Genomic DNA, 26,059 nt, shown 5'->3' with positions numbered 1-26,059 from the left:
CGGAGGGCAAAGCAGAGAGATTCTCACACAGAGGATCGGTGCTGACCAGCACTCACCAGCCCGAGAGGCTTGTCTGCTCACCGGCTGGGACGGGTTGGGGCGGGGAGCTGAGGCTCAGGCTTCGGAGGTCAGACCCCAGGGAGAGGACTGGGGTTGGCTGTGTGAACACTGCCTGAAGGGGGTTAGTGCGCCACAGCTAGCCGGGAGGGAGTCTGGGAAAAAGTCTGGAACTGGCTAAGAGGCAAGAGACCATTGCTTCAGGGTGCGCAGAGGAGAGGGGATTCAGAGCACCACCTAAACGAGCTCCAGAGATAGGTGCAAGCCACGGCTATCAGTGTGGACACCAGAGACTGGCATGAAATGCTAAGGCTGCTGCTGCAGCCACCAAGAAGGCTGTGGGCAAGCACAGGTCACTATCCACATACCCCCTCCCAGGAGCCTGTGCAGCCCACCACTGCCAGAGTCCCGTGATGCTGGGACAACTTCCCCGGGAAAACACACGGCGCATTTCAGGCTGTTGCAATGTCGCGCTGGCCTCTGCCGCCACAGGCTCGCCCCGCATTCTGTACCCCTCCCTCCCCCAGCCTGAGTGAGCCAGAGTCCCCTAATCAGCTGCTACTTTAACCCCGTCCTGTCTGGGCGAAGAACAGGCGTCCTCAGGCGACCTACACGCAGAGGCAGGGCCAAATCCAAAGCTAAACCCCAGGAGCTGTGCGAACAAAGAATAGAAAGGGAAATCTTTCCATGCAGCCTCAGGAGCAGTGGATTAAATCTCCACAGTCACCTTGATGCACCCTGCATCTGTGGAATACCTGAACAGACAACGAATCATCCCAAAATTGAGGCAGTGGACCTGGGGAGCAACTGTAGACTTGGGGTTTGCTTTCTGCATCTAATTTGTTTCTGGTTTTATGTTTATTTTAGTTTAGTATTTAGAGCTTATTATCATTGGTAGATTTGTTTATTGATTTGGTTGCCCTCTTCCTTTTTTTTTTTAATATTTTTTTTTCCTTTTTCTCTTTTTGTGAGGGTGTATGTATATGCTTCTTGGTGTGATTTTGTCTGTATAGCTTTGCTTTTACCATTTGTCCTAGGATTCTGTCTGTCCACTTTTTGTTTTGGTTTTGGTCTGTATACTTTTTAGCACTTGTTAACATTGGTGGATTTGTTTTTTGCTTTGGTTGTTTCCTTCTTTTTTTTTATTACTTTTTTATTTTTAATAGTTTTTTTTAAAAACCTTTATCTTATTTATTTTTTCTTTCTTTCTTTCCTATTTTTACCTCCCTTTTCTTCTGAGGTGAGTGGCTGACAGGGTCTTGGTGCTCTGGCCAGGTGTCAGGTCTGAGCCTCTGAGGTGGGGGAGCCAATTTCAGGACATTGGTCCACCAGAGACCTCCTGGCCCCATGTAATATCAAATGGCGAAAGCTCTCACAGAGGTTCCATCTCAATGCTAAGACCCAGCTCCACTCAACAACCAGCAAGCTACAGTGCTGGACACCCTATGCCAAACAACTAGCAAGACAGGAACACAACCTTACCCATTAGCACACAGGCTGCCTAAAATCATAGTAAGTTCACAGACACCCCAAAACACACCACCAGATGCAGTCCTGCTCAGCAGAAAGACAAGATCCAGTTTCATCCACCAGAACACAGGCACCAGGCCCCTCCACCAGGAAGCCTACACAACCCACTGAACCAACCTTACCCACTGGGGACAGACACCAAAAACAACGGGAACTAAGAACCTGCAGCCTGCAAAAAGGAGACCCCAAACACAGTAAGGTAAGCAAAATGAGAAGACAGAGAAATACACAGCAGACGAAGGAGCAAGGTAAAAACCCACCAGACCTAACCAATGAGGAGGAAATAGGCAGCCTACCTGAAAAAGAATTCAGAGTAACGATAGTAAAGATGATCCAAAATCTTGGAAATAGAATGGAGAAAATACAAGAAACGTTTAACAAGGACCTAGAAGAACTAAAGAGCAAACAAACAACGGTGAACAACATAATAAGTGAAATTAAAAATTCTCTAGAAGGAATCAATAGCAGAATAACTGAGGCAGAAGAACGGATAAGTGCCCTGGAAGATAAAAGACTGGAAATAACTACCACAGAGCAGAATAAAGAAAAAAGAATGAAAAGAATCGAGGACAGTCTCAGAGACCTCTGGGACAACATTAAACGCACCAACATTCGAATTATAGGGGTCCCAGAAGAAGAAGAGAAAAAAAAGGACTGAAAAAATATTTAAAGAGATTACAGTTAAAAACTTCCATAATATGGGAAAGGAAATAGTCAATTAAGTGCAGGAAGCACAGAGTGTACCATAAAGGATAAATCCAAGGAGAAACACACCAAGACACATAATAATCACACTATCAAAAATTAAATACAAAGGAAAAATATTAAAAGCAGCAAGGGAAAAGCAACAAATAACACACAAGGGAATCCCCATAAGGTTAACAGCTGATCTCTCAGCAGAAACTCTGCAAGCCAGAAAGAGTGGCAGGCCATATTTAAATAAGTGATGAAAGGGAAAAACCTACAACCAAGATTACTCTACCCAGCAAGGATCTCATTCAGATTCGCCGGAGAAATTAAAACCTTTACAAACAAGCAAAAGCTAGGAGAATTCAGCACCACCAAACCAGCTTTACAACAAATACTAAAGGAACTTCTCTAGGCAGGAAACACAAGAGAAGGAAAAGACCTACAATAACAAACCCAAAACAATTAAGAAAATGGTAACAGGAACATACATATTGATAATAACCTTGAATGTAAATGGATTAAACCCTCCAACCAAAAGACACAGACTGGCTGAATGGATACAAAAACAAGACCTGTATATATGCTGTCTACAAGAGACCCACTTCAGACCTAGGGACACAAACACTGAAAATGAGGGAATGGAAAAAGATATTCCATGCAAATGAAATTCAAAAGAAAGCTGGTGTAGCAATTCTCATATCAGACAGAATAGACTTTAAAATAAGGACTATTACATGAGACAAAGAAGGACACTACATAATGATCAAGAGATGAATACAAGAAGATATTAACAATTGTAAATATTTATGCACCCAACACAGGAGCACCTCAATATATAAGGCAAATGCTAACAGCCATAAAAGGGGAAATCGACAGTAACACAATCATAGTAGGGGACTTTAACACCCCTCTTTCACCAATGGACAGATCATCCAAAATGAAAATAAATAAGGAAACACAAACTTTAAATGACACATTAAACAAGACGGACTTAATTGATATTTACAGGACATTCCATCCAAAAACAACAGAATACACTTGCTTCTCAAGTGCTCATGGAACATTCTCCAGGGTAGGTCATATCTTGGGTCACAAATCAAGCCTAAGTAAACTTAAGAAAACTGAAATCCTATCAAGTATCTTTTCCGGCTACAACATTATGAGACTAGATATCAATTACACAAAAAAATCTTAACAAATACAAACACATGCAGGCTAAACAACAGACTACTAAATAACCAAGAGATCACTGAATAAATCAAAGAAGAAATCAGAAAATATCTAGAAACAAATGACAATGAAAACACGATGACTCAAAACCTACGGGATGGAGCAAAAGCAGTTCTAAAAGGGAAGTTTATAGCAATACAGTCCTACCTCAAGAAGCAAGAAACCTCTCAAATAAACAACCTAAACTTACACCTAAAGCAATCAGAGAAAGAGGAACAAAAAACTGTCAAAGTTAGCAGAAGAAAAGAAATCATAAAGATCATATCAGAAATAAATGAAAAAGAAATGAAGGAAACGATAGCAAAGATCAATAAAACTAAACACTGGTTCTTTGAGAAGATAAACCAAATTGATAAACCATTAGCCAGACTCATCAAGAAAAAAAGGGAGAAGGCTCAAATCAATAAAATTAGAAATGAAGCAGGAGAAGTAACAACTGACACTGCAGAAATGCAAAGGATCATGAGAGATTACTACAAGCAACTATACGCCAATAAAATGGACAACCTGAAAGAAACTGACAAATTCTTAGAAAAGCACAACTTCCGAGACTGAACCAGGAAGAAATAGAAAATAAAAACAGACCAATCATGACCACTAAAACTGAAACTATGATTAAAAATCTTCCGACAAGGGCTTCCCTGGTGGCGCAGTGGTTGAGAGTCCACCTAACGATGTAGGGGACACAGGTTCATGCCCCGGTCTGGGAAGATTCCACATGCCACAGAGCGACTAGGCCCGTGAGCCATGGCTGCAGAGCCTGCGCGTCCGGAGCCTGTGCTCTGCAATGGGAGAGACCACAACAGTGAGAGGCCCGCGTATCATAAAAAAAAAAAAAAAATCTTCCAACAAACAAAAGTCCAGGACCAGATGGCTTCACAGGCAAATTCTACCAAACATTTAGAGAAGAGCTAACACCTATCCTTCTCAAACTCTTCCAAAATACAGCAGAGGGAGGAACACTCCCAAACTCATTCTACGAGGCCACCATCAGTCTGATACCAAAACCAGACAAAGATGTCACACAAAAAAGAAAACTACAGACCAATATCACTGATGAACATAGATGCAAAAATCCTGAACAACAACAACAAAATACTAGCAAACAGAATCCAAAAGCACATTAAAAGGATCATACACCATGATCAAGTGGGGTTTATCCCAGGAATGAAAGGATTCTTCACTATACACAAATCAATCAATGTGATACATCATATTAACAAACTGAAGGATAAAATCCATATGATCATCTCAATAGATGCAGGAAAAGCTTTTGACAAAATTCAACACCCATTTAAGATAAAAACCCTCCAGAAAGTAGGCATAGAGGGAACCTACCTCAATATAATAAAGTCCATATATGACAAACCCATAGCCAGCATTGTTCTCAATGGTGAAAAACTGAAACCATTCCCTCTAAGATCAGGAACAAGACAAGGTTGCCCACTCTCACCACTCTTATTCAACATAGTTTTGGAAGTTTTAGCCACAACAATCAGAGAAGAAAAAATAAAAAAAGGAATCCTAGTCGGTAAAGAAGAAGTAAAACTGTCACTGTTTGCAGATGACATGATACTATACATAGAGAATCCTAAAGATGCTACCAGAAAACTACTAGAGCTAATCAATGAATTTGGTAGAGTAGCAGGATACAAAATTAAGGCACAGAAATCTCTTGCATTCCTATGCACTAATGATGAAAAATCTGAAAGAGAAATTAAAGAAACATTCCCATTTACCATTGCAACAAAAAGAATAAAATACCTAGGAATAAACCTACCTGAGGAGACAAAAGACCTGTATGCAGAAAACTATAAGACACTGATGAAAGAAATTAAACAAATTAAAGATGATACAAAAAGATGGAGGGATATATCATGTTCTTGGATGGAAGAATCGACATTGTGAAAATGACTATACTACCCAAAGCAATCTACAGATTCAGTGCAACCTCTATCAAACTACCAATGGCATTTTTCACAGAACTAGAACAAAACATTTCACAATTTGTATGGAGACACAAAAGACCCTGAATAGCCAAAGCAATTTTAAGGAAGAAAAATGGAGCTGGAGGAATCAGGCTCCCTGACTTCAGACTATATTAGAAAGCTACAGTAATCAAGACAGTATGGTACTGGCACAAAAACAGAAATATAGATCAATGGAACAGGATAGAAAGCCCAGAGATATACCGACGCATATATGGTCACCTTATCTTTGATAAAGGAGGCAAGAATATACAATGGAGCAAAGACAGCCTCTTCAATAAGTGGTGCTGTGAAAACTGGACAGCTACATGTAAAAGACTGAAATTAGAACACTCCCTAACACCATACACAAAAATAAACTCAAAATGGATTAAAGACCTAAATGTAAGCCCAGACACCATCAAACTCTTAGAGGAAAACATAGGCAGAACACTCTGTGACATAAACCACAGCAAGATCCTTTTTGACCCACCTCCTACAAAGAAAAACAAAAATAACAAATGGGACCTAATGAAAGTTAAAAGTTTTTGCACAGCAAAGGAAACTATAAACAGGACAAAAAGACAACCCTCAGAATGGGAGAAAATATTTGCAAATGAAGCAACTGACAAAGGATTAATCTCCAAAATATACAAGCAGTTCATGCTGCTCAATATCAGAAAAACAAACAACCCAATCCAAAAATGGGCAGAAGACCTAAACAGACATTTCTCCAAAGAAGAAATACAGATTGCCAACAAACCTATGAAAGATGCTCAACATCACTAATCATTAGAGAAATGCAAATCAAAACTACAATTAGATATCACAGCTGGTCAGAATGGCCATCATCAAAAAATCTACAAACAATAAATGCTGGAGAGGGTGTGGAGAAAAGGGAACCCTCTTGTACTGTTGGTGGGAGTGTAAACTGATACAGCCACTGTGGAGAACAGTATGGAGGTTCCTTTAAAAAACTAAAGATAGAACTACCATATGACCCAGCAATCCCACTACTGGGCACATACCCTGAGAAAACCATACTTCACAAAGAGTCATGCACCACAATGTTCACTGCAGCACTATTTACGATAGCCAGGATGTGGAAGCAACCTAAGTGCCCATCAACAGACGAATGGATAAAGATATGGCACATATATACAATGGAATATTACTCAGCCATAAAAAGAAACAGAACTGAGTTATTTGCAGTGAGGTGGATGGACCTAGAGACTGTCATACAGAGTGAAGTGAGAAAGAGAAAAACAAATAACGTATGCTAATACATGTATATGGAATCTAAAGAAAAAACAACAAAATTGGTTCTGAAGAACCTAGGGGCAGGACAGGAATAAAGATGGAGACGTAGAGAATGGACTTGAGGACACGCGGAGGGGAAGTATAAGGTGGGATGAAGTGAGAGAGTAGCACTGACATATATACACTACCAAATGTAAAATAGATAGCTAGTGGGAAGCAGCTGCATAGCACAGGGAGATCAGCTCGGTGCTTTGTGTCCCCCCAGAGGGGTGTGATAGGGAGGGTGGAAGGGAGATGCAAGAGGGAGGGGACATGGGGATATATGTATACATATAGCTGATTCACTTTGTTGTACAGCAGAAACTAACACACCATTGTAAAGCAATTATACTCCAATAAAGATGTTAAAAAAAAAAAAGAACTATGAGAATTCCATGTTTAAAATAGAATTTATTGCCCTAAATGCATAATCTTCTATTCTGAGCAAATCAGACAGCTATACTAATATTCTGACTCTGGTAGCTCTTTATAGTTTGGCTTTTACTGAGGGTTATCAACTCCAAATATGAACTACATGGAATTCCAGAGGACGATACAGAACCAATGAATCAGATTTAGGAGGAAACTTAAAATTCAACGTCTTAACATCTTTTTATTTGATCCAATTCAATAAACATTTACTCACTATGAGAGAGATCCTCAGAGGGATGAGGAGAATCAAAGTCTTAGATCTCAAGGATTTCACATAACAAACAGGATACAAAACAAGGTAGATACTCTACAACTAAACAAAAATTGGATAGGGACCCAAAAGTTACAAAGTGCTATGGATATTCAAAGGGAGATGGTACCTAAGACGGGCCTTAGTTGGAAGTTAGAATTTTCACACAGAACTAATATTCCAGGCATGAAAGAAGAAAGGACAGAGAGAAGAGATTCAAGAGTTTACAAAACATGAGAATATAACGGACTCTGTAAAAAAGCGTTCACGTATCCTTTGTGGAAACAAAAGTGTGAAAAAATGAATACAAAATTACCAAGAACTTCAGGAGAGAAAAAGGAGCCAATTAGTGTTGAAAGCTACAGCAGGGTTAAGAGAATAAAGATAGAAATTATCAAGAATGTATCATATGGGCTTCCGTGGTGGCGCAGTGGTTGAGAGTCCGCCTGCCGATGCAGGGGACGCGGGTTCGTGCCCCGGTTCGGGAGGATCCCACATGCCGCGGAGCGGCTGGGCCCGTGGGCCATGGCCGCTGAGCCTGCGCGTCTGGAGCCTGTGCTCCGCAACGGGGGAGGCCACAGCGGTGAGAGGCCCGCGTACCGCAAAAAAAAAAAAAAAAAAAAAGAATGTATCATAATCAGGTCATTGGTGGCCTTACCTGACCTCAGTGGTGAGATCGGAAACTAAAGACATTTCAGAGTAGAAAAACAAAAGTGGCTCAATATAAAAGGCTCATCATGAAAGAGAATAATTAAGGTAAGGAGAAAAACACAGAGTTTTAGAATATCCAAGACCTGAACATGTTTGCTGACAGAGCGAAAGGAGTCAACAGAAAGGTAAAAATGGAAAGATTCAAAAAAAAGAAGGTATACTTAATATTTGGAACAAAGTTACAGAAACTGGTTGGAAACAAAAGCATGCAAAGAGGAAAGATGGGCCTTGGAAAGGAAAAGGGACTGTTTTCCTCTGGGAAAAAAGGATGAGCATTTCTCTGAGAGAAGAGCAAGGAAGTTGAGGGATCCTGAAAAGGCTTGAAAAGAAAGTGCTTGGAAATCTTAGGAGCACAGGCATTTGACAAGGGCAGGAAGAAAATCAGCAGGAGACAAATAGAAAGGATTCTAGCAGCAGTGAAGGCTTAGCTGGATTCAGAAACAGAAATCTGCGGAGATACAATCAGCACATTTGATGACTTTCTCCCAATAACCTCAGAAGCCCGGGACGCTAGGGGGAGAAAGCAAATTGTGGGAAAGGAAACCAAAAAATGACTTGCCTGAATTAAAATTACTCAAGTTGGCAGGGCTGAGACAAGTGCCCAGCCAGCTCTGGCTTCTAGTTCAGCACTCTCTTTTGACTATGCTGCCTTCTTTTCAAACAAAACTTTCCTAAGGCTAGTTAAGTTTAAAAGTTAAATGCCAGTTTTAAAGTTTTAAAACCATGCTATTAAAGCAAGGTAATGAAATACTTGTTCTTTGAGCACTAACACAATAAAATTAGGACTTTTTTTTTACTTGTATAACGTCATCAGTTGTGAAGAGTCAGAAGGGTTCATTGGCAGACAAAACCCAGAATGTCACTTACCTGGCAGCTTCAGGAAAACCCATCTTGTACAGCGTGACAACTACTGCTCCGCCGAGGCCTAAATTATGCTGCAGAGCAACCTTTGCACCAGGAACTTGCCTTTTTCCGGCTTCCCCTCTCAGCTGCCAGCAGAGTTCAGCGCACTGAGCCAGACCTAACAAATCGAACGCAGAACAGTCAGATTCCGTTGGTTTAGAAAGCTAAAGGCGGACAAGGGCTAACGTTTAATTGTGACTTTTAACTAAACCATTTTATTCAGCCAAGACGACGTTTGCCTAAGTAAGAACTTCTCTTAAAAGCCTGGAGGGTTTTTGCAGCTAGCTATTTTTTCTCCCTAAGTAATCTCTGTATTTAGACAATATTCAGGCTTCAGAAATTCCTTGTGCTCTTTAAATTTATCCAACCTGCCATTTTTTGGCAATGTTGAAAGAGAAAACACTGAATATACCGTTCTCTGGCTGACGCAAAACAGCATAAAAATAATTTAATTTTACCGTTTTTGATGTATCTAAAGAATATAATCTAGGACTTGGGAGTTGACTTTCCCTAAAATATTTAGCTGGTATGGGAAATTTTCCTATTATTCTCCTCAGAAAGTTCCTAGAAAGAATGTTTTCTAGACCTATTCACAGCTATTCCAAAAATAGCACTGGATTCACAAAAATAGCATTTTGTCCTCTGGATAATAAGATCAGAGATTTTTAGAGCTGGAGAGAACTAAATAATGTTGAAACCAAACCCCCCTAAAACTGAGTTCCCTTACCGAGTTTATGATTAATCTCTCTATGCAAAACTTTATTCCCTTGTCTCCTCTGACCTCAATCCCTTTCTTGTCCCCTCAATCCTGTGCTAACTGAACACTAATTAATCAGAGTTAGTTGACTAAGATTGCTGTTGTTAATATAACATCGTTACTGTATTAAAATTGCTGTTGTAGATACCATCATACAAACTCAAGTTGTTTTTCCAGGCAAGATGAGCTTACAACCCCGAGAGCCATGGACCACCTGGCCAGAGAATCATAAACCAGACACTTTCTGACTCCCAAAACCATGATTAAGAAATGTCACACATATACACACTACTATATATAAAACAGATAACTAATAAGAACCTACTGTATAGCACCAGGGAACTTTACTCAATACTCTGTAATGACCTATATGGGAAAAGAATCTAAAAGAGTGGATATATGTATATGTATAACTGATACACTTCGCTGTACAGCAGAAACTAATACAACATTGTAAATCAACTATACTCCAATAAAAATTAATTAATAAAAAAATACACGTGTTCAATAATGAAAGAGAAATGTCACAGAAATGTCTTGAGACGATGATTAATTCCAGTTTCCTTGTTCTTCCCCTTTAAAACATCCTTAACTCAAAGACCAAGATGGAGTGGATCTGAGACTTGTCTCGCACTCCCTTTCTTGGCGCCCTGCAGATAAACCCTTACTTTGCTGCAAACACCCACTATCAGAGTTTGCTTTCTGCGCCAAGCCATGGGCACAGGAGCCCTTGCTTAGTTACAAAGGTAGCAATGAGAAACTGTAAAATTAAGTAATTTGTGAATGGTCACAAAGCAGGCTAATTCCAGAGTTGAGATTAGAAGCCAAATCTCCTGATTTACATTTGTTTTTCTCCCACACCAGCTATTCAAGGATAGTTTAGTTAAGAATGTTGGATAGACTGGTTTCATTGTTCTGGAAGCAGAGCAAACTGGTCTACCTATAATGTCTTTTCTTCCACCTACACCCCCAATCACAAGGTCTGATTCCCGAATACCTCTGACAGTTTTCTGTATAACCCCAACCTTCTCAAGAAATTTAATTGCCATTTCTCCTTTCTAAGCAATGCCTACATATTTTTACAGAATATATATTTTAAATACTGTTTTAAAATAGGTAATTCTACATCTTGTAATGAATTTTTGAATTGTGAACATTTTGAATATTAAGGTCAAAGTGAATAATTCTACTAATATATCCAAACTTTGGGGCAATCAGTTTTACTTGAAATCTGCCATACAAAAAGCTTAAACATTTATGAATACATAAGACCAAAAAAAGTACTCAGACTGGTCTTATGTATATGTGGGTGGGGAAATAGGGCTAGTTCTCTTCCCCAAAGAGTAAATATACATAGTTTACAAATATTTGAGAAAAATACTCAACTTTACCTTGATCAAATAGAAAGATACTGTTTTAACCAATCACATTGGTCAGGATGTTTAAAAATGGAAGTAATCAATGCTGGGGAGACTATGGCATGACAGCCACCTTCATACAGTAAGGGTAAAAGTTCAAACTGGTACAACCTTTTTGGAAAGCAATGTAAAAAATTATTAAGAGCATTAAAAATGCCTTGAAAACCATTCTATGGAAATAATCAAGCATAGGAAAAGTCTTACACACAAAGCTATCTGTTTATCACTTTCTTAGAACAGTGAAAATCTAGATAATCTACAAGTGAAATAACTGGCGAATGGTTATATAAATTATGACCTATCCATATGACAGAGTACTATGTTCCTATTTAAAATGATGTATCCAAAAATTTTAATAACTTAGGAAAATGTTTATGATATAATCTTAGTAAAAAATGCAAGGAACCCTTTAGATATTCATCTACCCATCCATCCAACAAATATTTACTGAATGCCTAATATGTGCTGACACTGCTCAAGGCTCAGAAGATCTAATAAATAAGATAGGCATATAAAGGTACACAGCCTACTTAAGGAACAGAAAGTTAAGTGAATGAGGCTAGAGAGTGCTCAAGACAGCCAGTGAGAGTGAGAGAGAAGGGGGTGAAAAGGGAGAGAGGGAGTTGGGGGAGGGAGGCAGGCAGAAGGGAGAGAAGGAGGGAGAGAGAGAACATGAATGTACTGGAAGCACCAGATTTTGCAATAATCTCAGTCACACCATACCACTGATACTGTAGAAGATGTGGTATACTGTGTTAAATCTCTACTCATGATTTGCTAAACTCACTTGTGGCAAAAAAAGGAAGGACGGAGGGAGGGAATAAAGATCCATGTTAACTTATTTATTCACTTTTAACAAAAGACGACAGTGAGAAAACATACTGATTATATGAGCTTTCTGGTTATCTGCTTTCAGAATAACCTGGCATTTCTTGCATTTCTAGAATCTAGATTTGTGAAGGGTGGAAGTCAAAAGTTGGCCTCAGAAATCTACTTGCCAAGAAGACGCAGAAGATAGTTATGAAAGCATAAACTATATGAGCAACACATTTTAAAATTTTTCCTTCCTTGGATAACTTCTGGCACTGAATTAAAAACCATATTTTTCCTCTCCTTGGGAAAAAAAAACTATCAAACATGAACACGGTATATTTATAAATTGTGGAGGGAGATAGGAATGGGCATCCTGTCAAAGTAGTATATTCAAACAGTAATGTCCTTCTTAAAGTCTCTTACGAAGGGGAAAAAATTTTTTTAACCTTGTTACTTCATTTTACTACCATCCTGCTGCAAAAATTTCCTAACAAGATGTTGGTCAATCTTTTTGTACAAAAATAATTAGCCTAGGACTCAGCTACATAGTTATATAGTCTGGTTGCTACTGAAAATAAGCTATTCAAATATGTATCAAGCACTCCACTAAGTATTGAAGATACAAAGAATTCACAGTGTAATATGAAGTGCTAATAAAGATAAGTACTAAGTGCTATGGAAATCCACAGAATGGAAAAACTACAGGGAATAATATCTTGAGATATTACCCGAGGTCTTTTCTTCCTCCTGCTTCCTTGAACCCATAGCTCTTCCTATACCATTAAGACAGTCAAGTACAAAAAGTCATAATTTAGCTTTAGTTTCAAATTAGACATCTAAAGACCTTAGCATAAATAGCATAAAAAAGCATGTTTTTCTATTGTTGGAGCCTGGCTTTTTGAGAAAGCAAAGATTTTTTGAGCTTTAAAGGGCAAAAAGCATTAATGGACTCAGCATACACGGAAAAATGCACATTTATTAAGATCAGTTTTTCCCTCCAAAAGTTATAAAATTTATCAACCTAGAATGCTATCAAAAGTACAATATATTTCAAGAACAAAAGTAACAAGGATATTTTCAGACAAAATAAGCTGAAAGAATTCATCACCATACTGTAACACCCACACTATAAATGTTAAAGGAAATCCTTTAGGCAGTAAGAAAATGATAGCAGATGGAAATATGAATTTACACAAAGGAATGAAGTGGTAACTACATTAATCTTAAATAGATAAGGTTTCTTATTGTTTAATCTCTTTAGGAGATAACTGATTATTTAAACAAAAATAATTTCTCATGGGGTTTAAAACATATGTAAAAGAAAAATTTACAACTACAGTATTATAAGGCTTGGACAGGAGAAATGGAAGTATACTGTTGTAAGGTTCTTTTACTATTAGTGAGCTCGTATAATAACACTTGAAGATAGGCTATGATAATAAAGGTAAAATGGAGAAATAAAAAATAATCCGAAAGTAGGATGATAAAAAGAGAGAAATGGGAATAAAGGACAGCTGGGACAAAGAGAACACAAATAGCCATACTAATAATCGTATCAAATATAAATAGTCTAAACACCCCAATCAAAGACAGAGATTATCAGTGTGGAGAAAAAAAACAAGACCCAACTAAATGCTGCCAATGCACTTTAAACATAAAATCACAAATAGGTTAAAACTAGAAAGATAGAAAAAGATATACCATGTTAGCACTAGTTAAAATCTGAAAGCTGGAGTGGCCATATTAAATCAGCCAAAGCAGATTTCAGAGCAAAGACTTGCCAGAGCAAAGAAGGCCATTTCATGAAGATAAAGGGGAAAAGATAAAACTGTCTTTATTCACAGACAATATGATTGTCTATTAGAAAACCTGATGCAGTTTTAAAACAACTACTAGGATTAATAAGTGAGTTTTAGCAAGGCTATAACATGAATAAACAAAAATTGATTGTATTTCTACATACTAGTAATGAAAGCTTGAAACTGAAAAAATACCATTCACAATAGCATCAAAAATATGAAATACTTAGGGGTAAATCTGACAAATATTTATCCCTAAGTTTTTACCCCATAATCTGACAAATATGTGCAAGAGACCTGAACAGTGAAAACTATATTTCTGAAAAAAGTTAAAGACTTTTTAAAATAAATAAATGGAGACATATATTTTGTTTATGAGTCAGAAGGTTCACTATTGTTTGAATCTCAATTCTCCCCCAGATAAATCTATACATTCAACATAATCCTAAAAAAATCCCAGGAAAATTTTTTGTAGAAATCAACAAGCTTATTCTAAAATTTCTATAAAAATACAAAGGAGCTAGAATAGCCAAACAACTCTAAAAAAGAAGAATTAAGTTGGGGGGCTAAGGCTACCTAACATCAAGAACAATTACAAAGGCACAGTAATCAAAACGGTATGGTACTCATGTAAAGACAGACACATAGATTAACTGGACAGAAAAGACAGAGCACAAATAATGCCCACATATTTATGAACAACTGATTTTTGACAAAGGCAATGCAGTGGACAAAGTATAGATAAATAAATGGCACTCCAACAACAGGAAATCCATATGTAAAAAATGGACTCAGATCCACACTTTGTGCCATACATAAAAATTAATTCAAAATGGGTCACAGATCTAAATGTAAGGCTTAAAGTATAAAACATCTAGAAGAAAACATAGGAAAAGATCTTTGCTACTCAGGGTTAGACAAAGATGTCTTAGACAGGACTTAACCATAATTTAAAACTTCTGCTCTTTAAAAGACACTAGCAAGAGAATGAAAAGGAGAGTCACAGACTGGGAGAAAATCTTTGCAAAGCATATATTTGGTAAAGAACTTGTACACAGGATACATAAAGAACTCTCAAAATTCATCAAAGAAGATATAAAGATGACAAATAAGCACATAAAAAACTGTTTAACATCATTAGCCAGTAGGAAAATGCAAATTAAAACCACAAGAAGATACCACTACATACTGATTAGAATGGCTAAAATTTAAAAAGCTGACCATACCAAGTGCTGACGAGGATGTGGAAGAACTAGAACTCTCATACACGGCTGGTGGGAAGGCAAAATAGTATGACCACTTTGGAAATCAGTTTGACAGTTTCTTTTTTTGTTGTTTTTTTAAATTAATTTATTTATTTTGGCTGCACCGGGTCTTAGTTGCAGCATGTGGACTTCTTAGCTGGGGCATGCATGCAGGATCTAGTTCTCTGACCAGGGATCGAACCTGGGCCCCCTGCATTGGTAGCGTGGAGTCTTACCCACTGGACCACCAGGGAAGTCCCCAGTTTGACAGTTTCTTAAAAGTTAAACCTACTTGGGCTTCCCTGGTGGCACAGTGGTTGAGAGTCTGCCTGCTAATGTAGGGGACATGGGTTCATGCCCTGGTCCGGGAAGAACCCACATGCCGCAGAGTGGCCAGGCCCGTGAGCCATGGCCGCTGAACCTGCGCGTCCAGAGCCTGTGCTCCACAACAGGAGAGGCCACAACAGTGAGAGGCCCACATACCGCAAAAAAAAAAAAAAAAAAGTTATGCCTACACCTGGCATATGATCCAGTCATTCCACTCCTAAGTATTTACACAAGAGAAAATATAATCCGTGTTTATACAAAGATTTACCCATGAATGTTCACAGTAGCTTTATTTGTAATAGCCAAAAACTAGAAACAACCCAAATATCCATCAACAATAAACATGATATATCCATACAGTGGAATACTACTCAGCAATAAAAAGGAATGAACTATTGATACATGCAAATATATGGACAACTCTCAGGCAGACAAAAAGAAAGATAACATACTGTAGAATTCCATTTATACAAAACTCTAGAAAATGCAAATTAATCTATAGTGACAGAAAACACTCCTTTGGGATGTGGGGTAGGAAATAGTGGGAAGGAGGGATTACAAAGATGTATATATGACAAAACTTTTGGGGTTGATGGACATGTTCACTATCTTGACTATGGTGATGGTTTAATAGGTGGATATATATGTCAAACTTATTAAATTGTACATTTTAAATATGTGCAGTTGAAGATGGCAGTGTGGGAAGATGCGGAGTTAGTGTCTCCCCACAACTAGGGCAACTGCCGGCTGCTGGTGGGGGACTCTGACGCCCAAGGAGATGGGAGGAACCCTAAAGTGAACTGGTAAGATGTAGGGGGACTGAGTGGGGAGGAGAACTGGAGGCCAGACAGGATCAGTGCCCCTGAGGCTGGGAAGATCAGGAGAGGCAGGTGGGAGGAGCCATCCAGGAGAACGGGGAGAGGAGCAGAGGGTGATTGCCCCGCCCACTGGGGGCTCAGGGAGCCTGTTGAGCTCCCAGGCTGGTCCCCTGCCCTCCAAAGCCCCCTCCAGGCCGTGTGGGCCCTTGGGAGCATAGGAAGGAGGCCAGGGAGATCAGGAGAGGCAGGCGGAAGGGGCCCTCCCAGACCCAAGGAGAAGGAGAGGAGAGGAGGGCGTTTGCCCCACCCACTCGAACCCAGGAAGCCTGCTGGGCTCCCAGCTGAGGTACCCTGCCCTCTGAGACCAGGGGTGGGGGGCACGCCTGGACCCCTTCTGTTCCTTGAGCCTAAGCCCCATGCCCCACATTCCCCAGGGCCTTTCCAGCCCTGTGGATCCTGCCCACTGCCCAAACCTCACCCTTGCTTAGGCCCCGCCCTCCACAGCCAAAGCCTTTCCCCCTTTTTATTCTTTTCTTTTCCCTCCTCCTCTTTTTTACTATTGTGGTACTGATATACTTTCCGGTTGTTGATTCATCTATATTTTTTATTTTTATATTCTTTCTAACATACCTGTTAGTTTCCTAATCTATTTTTACTTTGTTATTGTTCTTTTCTTTTTTGCCACCCCACGTGGCTTGTGGGATCTTGGTTCATGAACCAGGGGTCGGACCGAAGCTCCTCCAGTGGGAGCTCTGAGTCCGAACCACTGGACTAACAGAGAACCTCAGACCCCAGGGAATATTCATCAGAGTGAGATCTCATGGAGTTCCTCATCTCAGTACCAAGACCCAGCTCTACTCAACAGCCTACAAACTCCATTGTTGGACACCTCAGGCAAAACAACCAGTAAGACAGGAACACAATCCCACTCATTTAAATAAATTTAAAAAATGAGATGGCAAAAAAATATGTCACAGATGACTGAGCAAGGTAAAAACCTACAAGACCAAATAAATGAGGAAATAGGCACCTACCTGAAAAAGAATTCAGAGTAATGATAGTAAAGATGATCCAGAATCTCAGAAATAGAATGGAAGCACAGATTGAGAAAATACAAGAGATGTTTAACAAAGATCTAGAAGAACTGAAGAACAAACAAACAGAGATGAACAATACAATAACTGAAATGAAAAATACACTAGAAGGAATCAATAACAGAATAACTGAGGCAGAAGAACGGGTAAGTGAGCTACAAGACAAAATGGTGGAAGTAACTGCCGAGGAGCAGAATAAAGAAAAAAGATGAAAAGAATTGAGGAGAGTCTCAGAGACCTCTGGGACATTAAACACACCAACATTCGAATTATAGGGGTCTCAGAAGAAGAAGAGAAAAAGAAAGGGTCTGAGAAAATATTTGAAGAGATTACAGTCGAAAACTTCCCTAACATGGGAGAGGAAATAGTCACCCAAGTCCAGGAAGCACAGAGAGTCCCATACAGGATAAACCCTCGGAAAAATACACCAAGACACCTATTAATCAAACTAACAAAAATTAAATTCAAAGGAAAAATATTAAAAGCAGTAAGGGAAAAACAAAAAAATAATATACAAAGGAATCTCCATAAGGTTATCAGCTGATGTTTCAGCAGAAACTCTGCAGGCCAGAAGGGAGTGGCAAGATATACTTAAAGTGATGAAAGAGAAAAACCTACAACCAAGGTTACTCTACCCGGCAAGGATCTCATTCAGATTTGATGGAGAAGTCAAAAGCTTTTCAGACAAGCAAAAGCTAAGAGAATTCAGCACCACGAAACCAGCTTTACAACAAATGCTAAAGAAACTTCTCTAGGTGGGAAATACAAGAGAAGAAAAAGACCCACAAAAACAAACCCAAAACAATTAAGAAAATGGTAATAGGAACATACATATAGATAATAACCTTGTATGTAAATGGATTAAATGCCCCAACCAAAGGACACAGACTGGCTGAATGCATACAAAAACAAGACCCATATATATGCTGTCTACAAGAGATCCACTTCAGACCTAGGAACACATACAGACTGAAAGTGAAGGGATGGAAAAAGATATTCTATGCAAATGGAAATCAAAAGAAAGCTGGAGCAGCAATACTCCTATCAGATAAAATAGACTTTAAAATAAAGAATGTCACAAGAGATAAGAAGGGACACCACACAATGATCAAAGGATCAATCCAAGAAGAAGATATAACAATTATAAATGTTTATGCACCCAACATAGGAGCGCCTCAATACATAAGGCAAATGCTAACAGCCATAAAAGGGGAAATCGAAAGTAACACAACAATAGTAGGGGACTTTAACACCCCACTTGCACCAATGGACAGATCATCCAAACAGAAAATAAATAAGGAAACACAAGCTTTAAATGACACAATAGACCAGACAGATTTAATTGATATTTATAGAACATTCCACCCAAAAGTGGCAGAATACACTTTCTTCTAAAGTGCACGTGGAACATTCTCCAGGATAAATCACATCTTGGGTCACAAATCAATCCTCAGGAAATTTAAGAAAACTGAAATTGTATCAAGCATCTTTTCTGACCACAACACTATGAAATTGGAAATCAATTACAGGAAAAAAAACTGTAAAAAACACAAATACATGGAGGCTAAACAGTGCACTACTTAATAACCAAGAGATCACTGAAGAAATCAAAAATACATAGAAACAAATGACAACAAAAACACAACAACCCAAAACCTATGGGATGCAGCAAAAGCAGTTCTAAGAGGGAAGTTTATAGCAATTCAATCTCACCTCAGGAGACAAGAAAAATCTCAAATAAACAATCTAACCCTACACTTAGAACAACTAGAGAAAGAAGAACAAAGAAAACCCAAAGTCAAGAGAAGGAAAGAAATCATAAAGATCTGAGCAGAAATAAATGAAATAGAAACGAAGAAAGCATTAGCAAAGATCAATAAAACTAAAAGCTGGTGCTTTTTTTGTTTATCTTTGAGAAGATAAACAAAATTGATAAACCTTAGCCAGACTCATCAAGAAAAAAAGGAGAGGACGCAAATCAATAAAATTAGAAATGAAGAAGGAGAAATCACAACTGACACCGCAGAAATACAAGGGATTATAAGAGACTACTACAAACAACTATATGCCAATAAAATGGACAACTATGAAGAAATGGACAAATTCTTGGAAAGCTACAACTTTCCAAAACTGAACCAGGAAGAATTAGAAAATATAAACAGACCTATCACAAGTAATGAAATTGAAACCATAATTAAAAATCTTCCAACAGGGCCTCCCTGGTGGCGCAGTGGTTGAGAGTCCGCCTGCCGATGCAGGGGACATGGGTTAGTGCCCCGGTCTGGGAGGATCCCACACGCCGCGGAGCAGCTGGGCCCGTGAGCCATGGCCACTGAGCCTGCGCCTCCGGAGCCGGTGCACCACAACAGGAGAGGCCACAGCAGTGAGAGGCCCGCGTACCGCAAAAAAAAAAAAAAACTTCCAACAAACAAAAGTCCAGGGCCAGATGGCTTCACAGGCGAATTCTATCAGACATTTAGAGAAGAGCTAACACCGATCCTTCTCAAACTCTTCCAAAAAATTGCAGAGAGAGAAACACTCCCAAATTCATTCTACGAAGCCACCATCACCCTGATACCAAAACCAGACAAAGATGTCACAAAGAAAGAAAACTACAGGCCAATATCACTGATGAACATAGATGCAAAAATCCTGAACAAAATACTAGCAAACAGAATCCAACAGCATTTCAAAGGATCATACATCATGATCAAGTGGGATTTATCCCAGGGATACAAGGATTCTTCAATATACACAAATCAATCAATGTGATACACCACATTAACAAATTAAGGAATAAAAACCATATGCTCATCTAAATAGATGCAGAAAAAGCTTTTGAAAAAATTCAACACCCATTTATGATAAAAACTCTCCAGAAACTGGGCATAGAGGGAAACTACCTCAACATAATAAAGGTCATATATGACAAACCCACAGCAAGCATCATACTCAATGGTGAAAAACTGAGATCTTTTCCACTAAGATCAGGAACAAGAAAAGGATGTCCACTCTTGCCACTCTTGTTCAACGTAGTTTTGGAAATCCTAGCCACAGCAATCAGAGAAGAAAAAGAAATAAAAGTAATACAAATTGGAAAAGAAGAAGTAAAATTGTCACTGTCTGCCAATGACATGATACTATATATACATAGAGAATCCTAAAGATGCCACCAGAGAACTACTAGAGCCAATCAATGAATTTGGTAAGGTTGCAGGATACAAAATTAATGCACAGAAATCTCTGGCATTCCTATACACCAACAATGAAAAATCAGAAAGAGAAATTAAGGAAACCCTCCCATTTACCATTATAGCAAAAAGAATAAAATACCTAGGAATAAACCTGCCTAAGGAGGTGAAAGACTTGTACTCAGAAAACTATAAAACACTAATGAAAGAAATCAAAGATGACATAAACAGATGGAGAAATATACCATGTTCTTGGATTAGAATGAATATTGTGAAAATCACTATACTTACCCAAAGCAATCTACAGATTCAATGCAATCCCTATCAAACTACCAATGGCATTCTTCACAGAATTAGATCAAAAAATGTTACAATTCGTATGGAGACACAAAAGACCCCGAATAGCTAAAGTAATCTTGAGAAAGAAAAACGGAGTTGGAGGAATCAGGCTCCCTGACTTCAAACTATACCACAAAGCTACAGTAATCAAGACAGTATGGTACTAGCACAAAAACAGAAATACAGATCAATGGTACAGGATGGAATGCCCAGAGATAAACCCACGCACATATGGGCACCTAATTTAGGACAAAGGAGGCAAGTACATACAATAGAGAAAAGACAGCCTCTTCGATAAGTGGTGCTGGGAAAACTGGACAGCTACATGTAAAAGAATGAAATTAGAACACTACCTAACACCATACACAAAAATAAACTCAAAATGGATTAAAGACTTAAATGTAAGACTAGACACTATAAAACTCTTAGAGGAAAACATAGGAAAAACACTATTTGACATAAACCACAGCAAGATCTTTTTTGACCCACCTCCTAGAGTAAAGGAAATAAAAACAAAAATAAACAAATGGAACTTAATTAAACTTAAAAGCTTTTGCACAGCAAAGGAAACTATAAACAAGACAAAAATACAACCCTCAGAATGGGAGAAAATATTTGCAAATGAAGCAACTGACAAAGGATTAATCTCCAAAATATATGAACAGCTCATGCAGCTCAATATCAAAAAAACAAATATCCAGTTAAAAAGTGGGCAGAAGACCTAAATAGACATTTCACCAAGGAAGACATACAGATGGCCAAGAGGCACATGAAAAGATGCTTAGCATCACTAATTATTAGAGAAATGCAAATCAAAACTACAATGAGGTATCACCTCATGCTGGTCAGAATGGCCATTATCAAAAAATCTAGAAATAATAAATGCTGGAAAGGGTGTGGTGAAAAGGGAACCCTCTTGCACTGTTGGTGGGAATACACCACCAACAGTGGTGTTCCATACACCAGTGTTCCATACAACCACTATGGAAAACAGTATGGCGGTTCCTTAAAAAACTAAAAATAGGGCTTCCCTGGTGGCGCAGTGGTTGAGAGTCCGCCTGCCGATGCAGGGGACACGGGTTCGTGCCCCGGTCCGGGAAGATCCCACATGCCCTGGAGCGGCTGGGCCCGTGAGCCATGGCCACTGAGCCTGCGCGTCCGGAGCCTGTGCTCTGCAACAGGAGAGGCCACAACAGTGAGAGGCCCGCATACCACAAAAAAAAAAAAAAAAAAAAAAAAAAAAAACTAAAAATAGAACTACCATATGACCCAGCAATCCCACTACTGGGCATATACCCTGAGAAAACCACAATTCTAAAAGAGACATGTACCACAATGTTCACTGCAGCTCTATTTACAATAGCCAGGACATGGAACCAGCCTAAATGTCCAGCGACAGATGAATGGATAAAGAAGATGTGGCACATCTATACAATGGAATGTTACTCAGCCATAAAAAGACATGAAATTGAGTTATTTGCAGTGAGGTGGTTGGACCTAGAATCTGTCATACAGAGTGAAGTTAAGTCAGAAAGAGATAAACAAATACCAAATGCTAACGCATATATATATGTAATCTAAAAAAAAAAAAAATGGTACTGATGAATGTAGTTACAGGGCAGGAATAAAGAGGTAGACATAGTGAATGGACTTGAGGACTTGGGGTGGGAGGGGGAAGCTGGAGCAAAGTGAGAGTGGCATGGACATATATACACTACCGAATGTAAAACAGATAGCTGGTGGGAAGCAGCACATAGTACAGGGAGATGGGCTCGGTGCTTTGCGATGACCTGGAGGGGTGGGTTAGGGAGGACGGTAGGGAGGCTCAAGAGGGAGGGGGTGTGGGGACGTGCGTGTGCGTGTGGCTGATTCGCTTTGTTGTGCAGCAGAAACTGACACAGTATTGTGAAGCAATTGTACTCCAATAAAGATCTATTAAAAAGATAATAAATAAATATGTGCAGCTGATTATATGTTGATTTTACCCCAAAAGAGCTGTTAAAATAAGAAAATAAAATATGGGATATATAGGCACGATATTCCTTCTCTGTCTTCCTTTTTCTTGTCAGGAGCAATAAAAGCCAGGGCCTGCTCCTAGCTATCTCTACCTGGCAATAGGTATCAAAAGTAAACATTCTCTCTCAGGCTCCATTTCTCCTGGCACTGAAGAGTGTTCATTAGAGTCTACTGATAAAACTTACCTCCCCTCACAACACAGTGATAAATGTGCAAAATTCTGGGCAATGGGAATGAGGACAGGTCAGTGACCTCTAGGATATGATGAGAGATGAATTTTGGTAAAATGCTATGTAGGCTTTACTGAATTACTGAATTTTTAGAGTCAGTATTGGATTTAGGTTTTGTCAGTCATCATCCTAGAATGTACTTCTTTTAGTGACCCCTTAGAGAGTACAAGAAGAGCCAGGCCATGGTTTGAGTATGTTAGGTCCGCTGGCTAAAATTCCATTTACTCTCATTTCATTTTCACCCAACTCCTTAAAACCCAAGTTTATAATACCTTTAAAGGTACTGAAACATGTTAAAAAAAAACAAAAAAGTCACACAATAGAATAATATATGTACCATTAAAAATATTAAGAACTATGTGAACTCAGGAGGAGACATAATTCCATCCCTTTGGGATATTAGAGCATCTTAGAATTAGGAAGGATCTAAGAGTGTGTCAAATCTAAGGCCCTAACAGATGGGCAATTCCCCTTACAACATTCCCATCAAGTCGTTAACTTGTATATCTCATGCACAGCCTCTGTGACAGGCAATATATGCTCTCAGGTGGCAATCTATTCCATTTTCGAAACGCCATGTTAAAAAGTTCTTTCCTGAACAAGTATTGCACGATTCTACTTATGTGAGGTACTTAGAGTAGTCAAAATCATGTAGACAGTTGGTAGGAGGGTGGTTGCCAGGGGTGAGGGGAGAAGAGAATGGGAAGTTATTGTTTAATGGATACAGAGCTTCAGTTTTGCAACCTGAAAAGAGTTCTATGGATGGATGGTGGTTACAGTGACACAACAAGGTAGATGTACTTAATACCACTGACCTGTACACTTAAAATGGTTAAGACGGTAAATTTTATGTTATGTGCATTTTACCACAATTAACAAAATTTCTTTCCTGCCACAGCCCAAAATCTACCTTCCCATGAATTCTTCCCAATGATCCTAAGTCTTCTCACACTAAACAAGTTTATCCCCTCTGCCCCCATACCACCCTTCAGATTTAAAGGAGAAATAATTTATTCAACCTTCTTTAGATGTGCAATGTCTTGTATTGGGCACTGTTCAGGGTACAGAGACAAATGAAATATGGATCCTGCCCTCACAGGCTCTTAGTCAAACAGAGGAGATATTTTAAAAGGCCACAAATAATTATAATATGCGCTATACGCATAAATGTCAAAAGAGAAGTACTGAGAAAGTATAGCAAGAGTTCAGAAAAGGGAAAGATTAATCTATAGAAAGGATCAAGAAATCAGGAAAAGCTTCATAAGATAGATAACACTTGAGATCGACCTTGAAGATGGGCATTTCCACTGAGGAAAAGGGCTCTGAAGTAGCGTGTAGTGGTTAAGAGCCTGGACCCTAAAAATACGCTGCCTGGGTTTGAATCCTAGTTTTGCTACGTTCTACCTTGGTGACTTTGGGCAAGTTACTCTGTGCCTCTACGTTCCTCTTTTATAAAATATAAAAAAATAGATGTGAGAATTAAATGCATTTGTACATGAAGAATACTTAGAAGAATGCCTAGAAATTAGCGCTGTATACGTCTGTTGGCTGTTTCTATTATTGAGAAAACAGCAAAGCCAGAGTTTGTAGAGGTGAGAAGGAATTAAACACATCTGAAAAAAGCAAACAGTCCAGTTTAGTTTAAATATGCTTCCTCTTTCTACATCTCCTCCCCCAAAACCCAACTAGATATAAATGAATAGAATCTGATATGTGGTGGGTATTTAGTAAAACATCACCCCTCCCATTCTCCTTTCCCTTTTTCCTTTCTTCATAGTTCTGGTTTGTGCTTTGCCTAAGGCACCTATATTCTGCCTTGGATTCTAATCATTTGTGTTACATTATCTGCCTCTTGTATGCTTCCTTAGGGCAGTGGTTACCTTGTGTACCCTAGCCCTAGTTCCTAAACCTGGTTGGGCATGAAAAGCTCTTTGGGGGAACTTTATAAACACGTAAGCTGTTTGGATCAACCAGGCTTAGGAATCAGAATTTCTAATGGTAGGGCAGGAATACATATTTTTTAAAGCCACAGGGGATTCTGAATCAGTCCATCAGTAGACACCATATTTGAATACCAGTTACCTACAGCACCTAATGATAATGTAGACATACAATAAGAACTTATTGGACTTTCATAGACTGAAAACTGGAAGATCAGGACAGAAAACGAGGTTGAAGCCTCACTGGAAAGGCACTAAATAAATGCCAGGCTTAATTGATATCAAAGACCAAACTAAATAACCAACTTTCAGCTTCAAAGCAACAATCCCTTATTAAGAGTTTTATCTCAAAAGCACTTTCATGCCCTTTCAGTAGACCCCAGACACTAATATGCATTTTCATAAATCAGAGATGGCTAAAAATGAGCTAAAGTCAAATTTTACTTATTCATTTTAAACAAACGTTCAATGTGTTGAACAATATATGTGAAAGAATTTTAAAAACTGGAATAAAATATGATACTATTATTTGGACACTAATTTGCTTTTTGTCGTATGACAATTGCAAAGTAAGCCCCCCCCAAAAAAAAAAAAACCCTAAGGTTTATTGTGATTTTTCTAATTGGAAAATCCAAAAGGAATTCATGTTTTTAAACTGACAATGAACAAAAGACCATTCAATTCAAATGCATAAACCTCTTTCTCTTCTATTATAAGTACCATTATGGAAGTTAGAAGCTTTTTTTAACCCAGACCTTAACAAGTTAAAATCAGAAACCAGTGTTATGGAAAGTTAATTTTAAAGCTAATTCTCCAATGCTGAGTTCCCACCAAAGTAGCAATATCATACAATTAAAAGAATACCATTGGTAGAAGAGAACCTTAAACCTTCCCCACCCCACCTTAACATGTTTTGGAAACACTTACTTGACTGTTTTCTGATTTTCTTAGAATCCTATTGCAGTTTGTTATCCAAGTAACTAGGGCAAAAATATTTAAACAAC

At 38.7% G+C, this 26,059-nt stretch overlaps 1 protein-coding gene across 2 annotated transcripts in view; it reads right to left on the bottom strand.

Annotated features, from left to right (window-relative positions):
* The window catches only part of SCP2 (sterol carrier protein 2), a 165,457-nt gene that overhangs the window by 46,014 nt on the left and 93,384 nt on the right, over positions 1-26,059 (bottom strand). For both annotated transcript variants that reach the window (XM_032634570.1, XM_032634573.1), the window contains one exon: positions 9,034-9,187. In XM_032634570.1, the coding sequence (XP_032490461.1) occupies positions 9,034-9,187 (154 nt within the window). The remainder of the gene's footprint in view (positions 1-9,033; positions 9,188-26,059) is intronic.

This window comes from Phocoena sinus, chromosome 1, assembly GCF_008692025.1.
Source record: "Phocoena sinus isolate mPhoSin1 chromosome 1, mPhoSin1.pri, whole genome shotgun sequence".
NCBI classification, from domain to species: Eukaryota; Metazoa; Chordata; class Mammalia; order Artiodactyla; family Phocoenidae; genus Phocoena; species Phocoena sinus.
The sequence above is the reverse complement of the archived record's forward strand: the minus strand, read 5'-3'. Positions and strand labels throughout refer to the sequence as shown.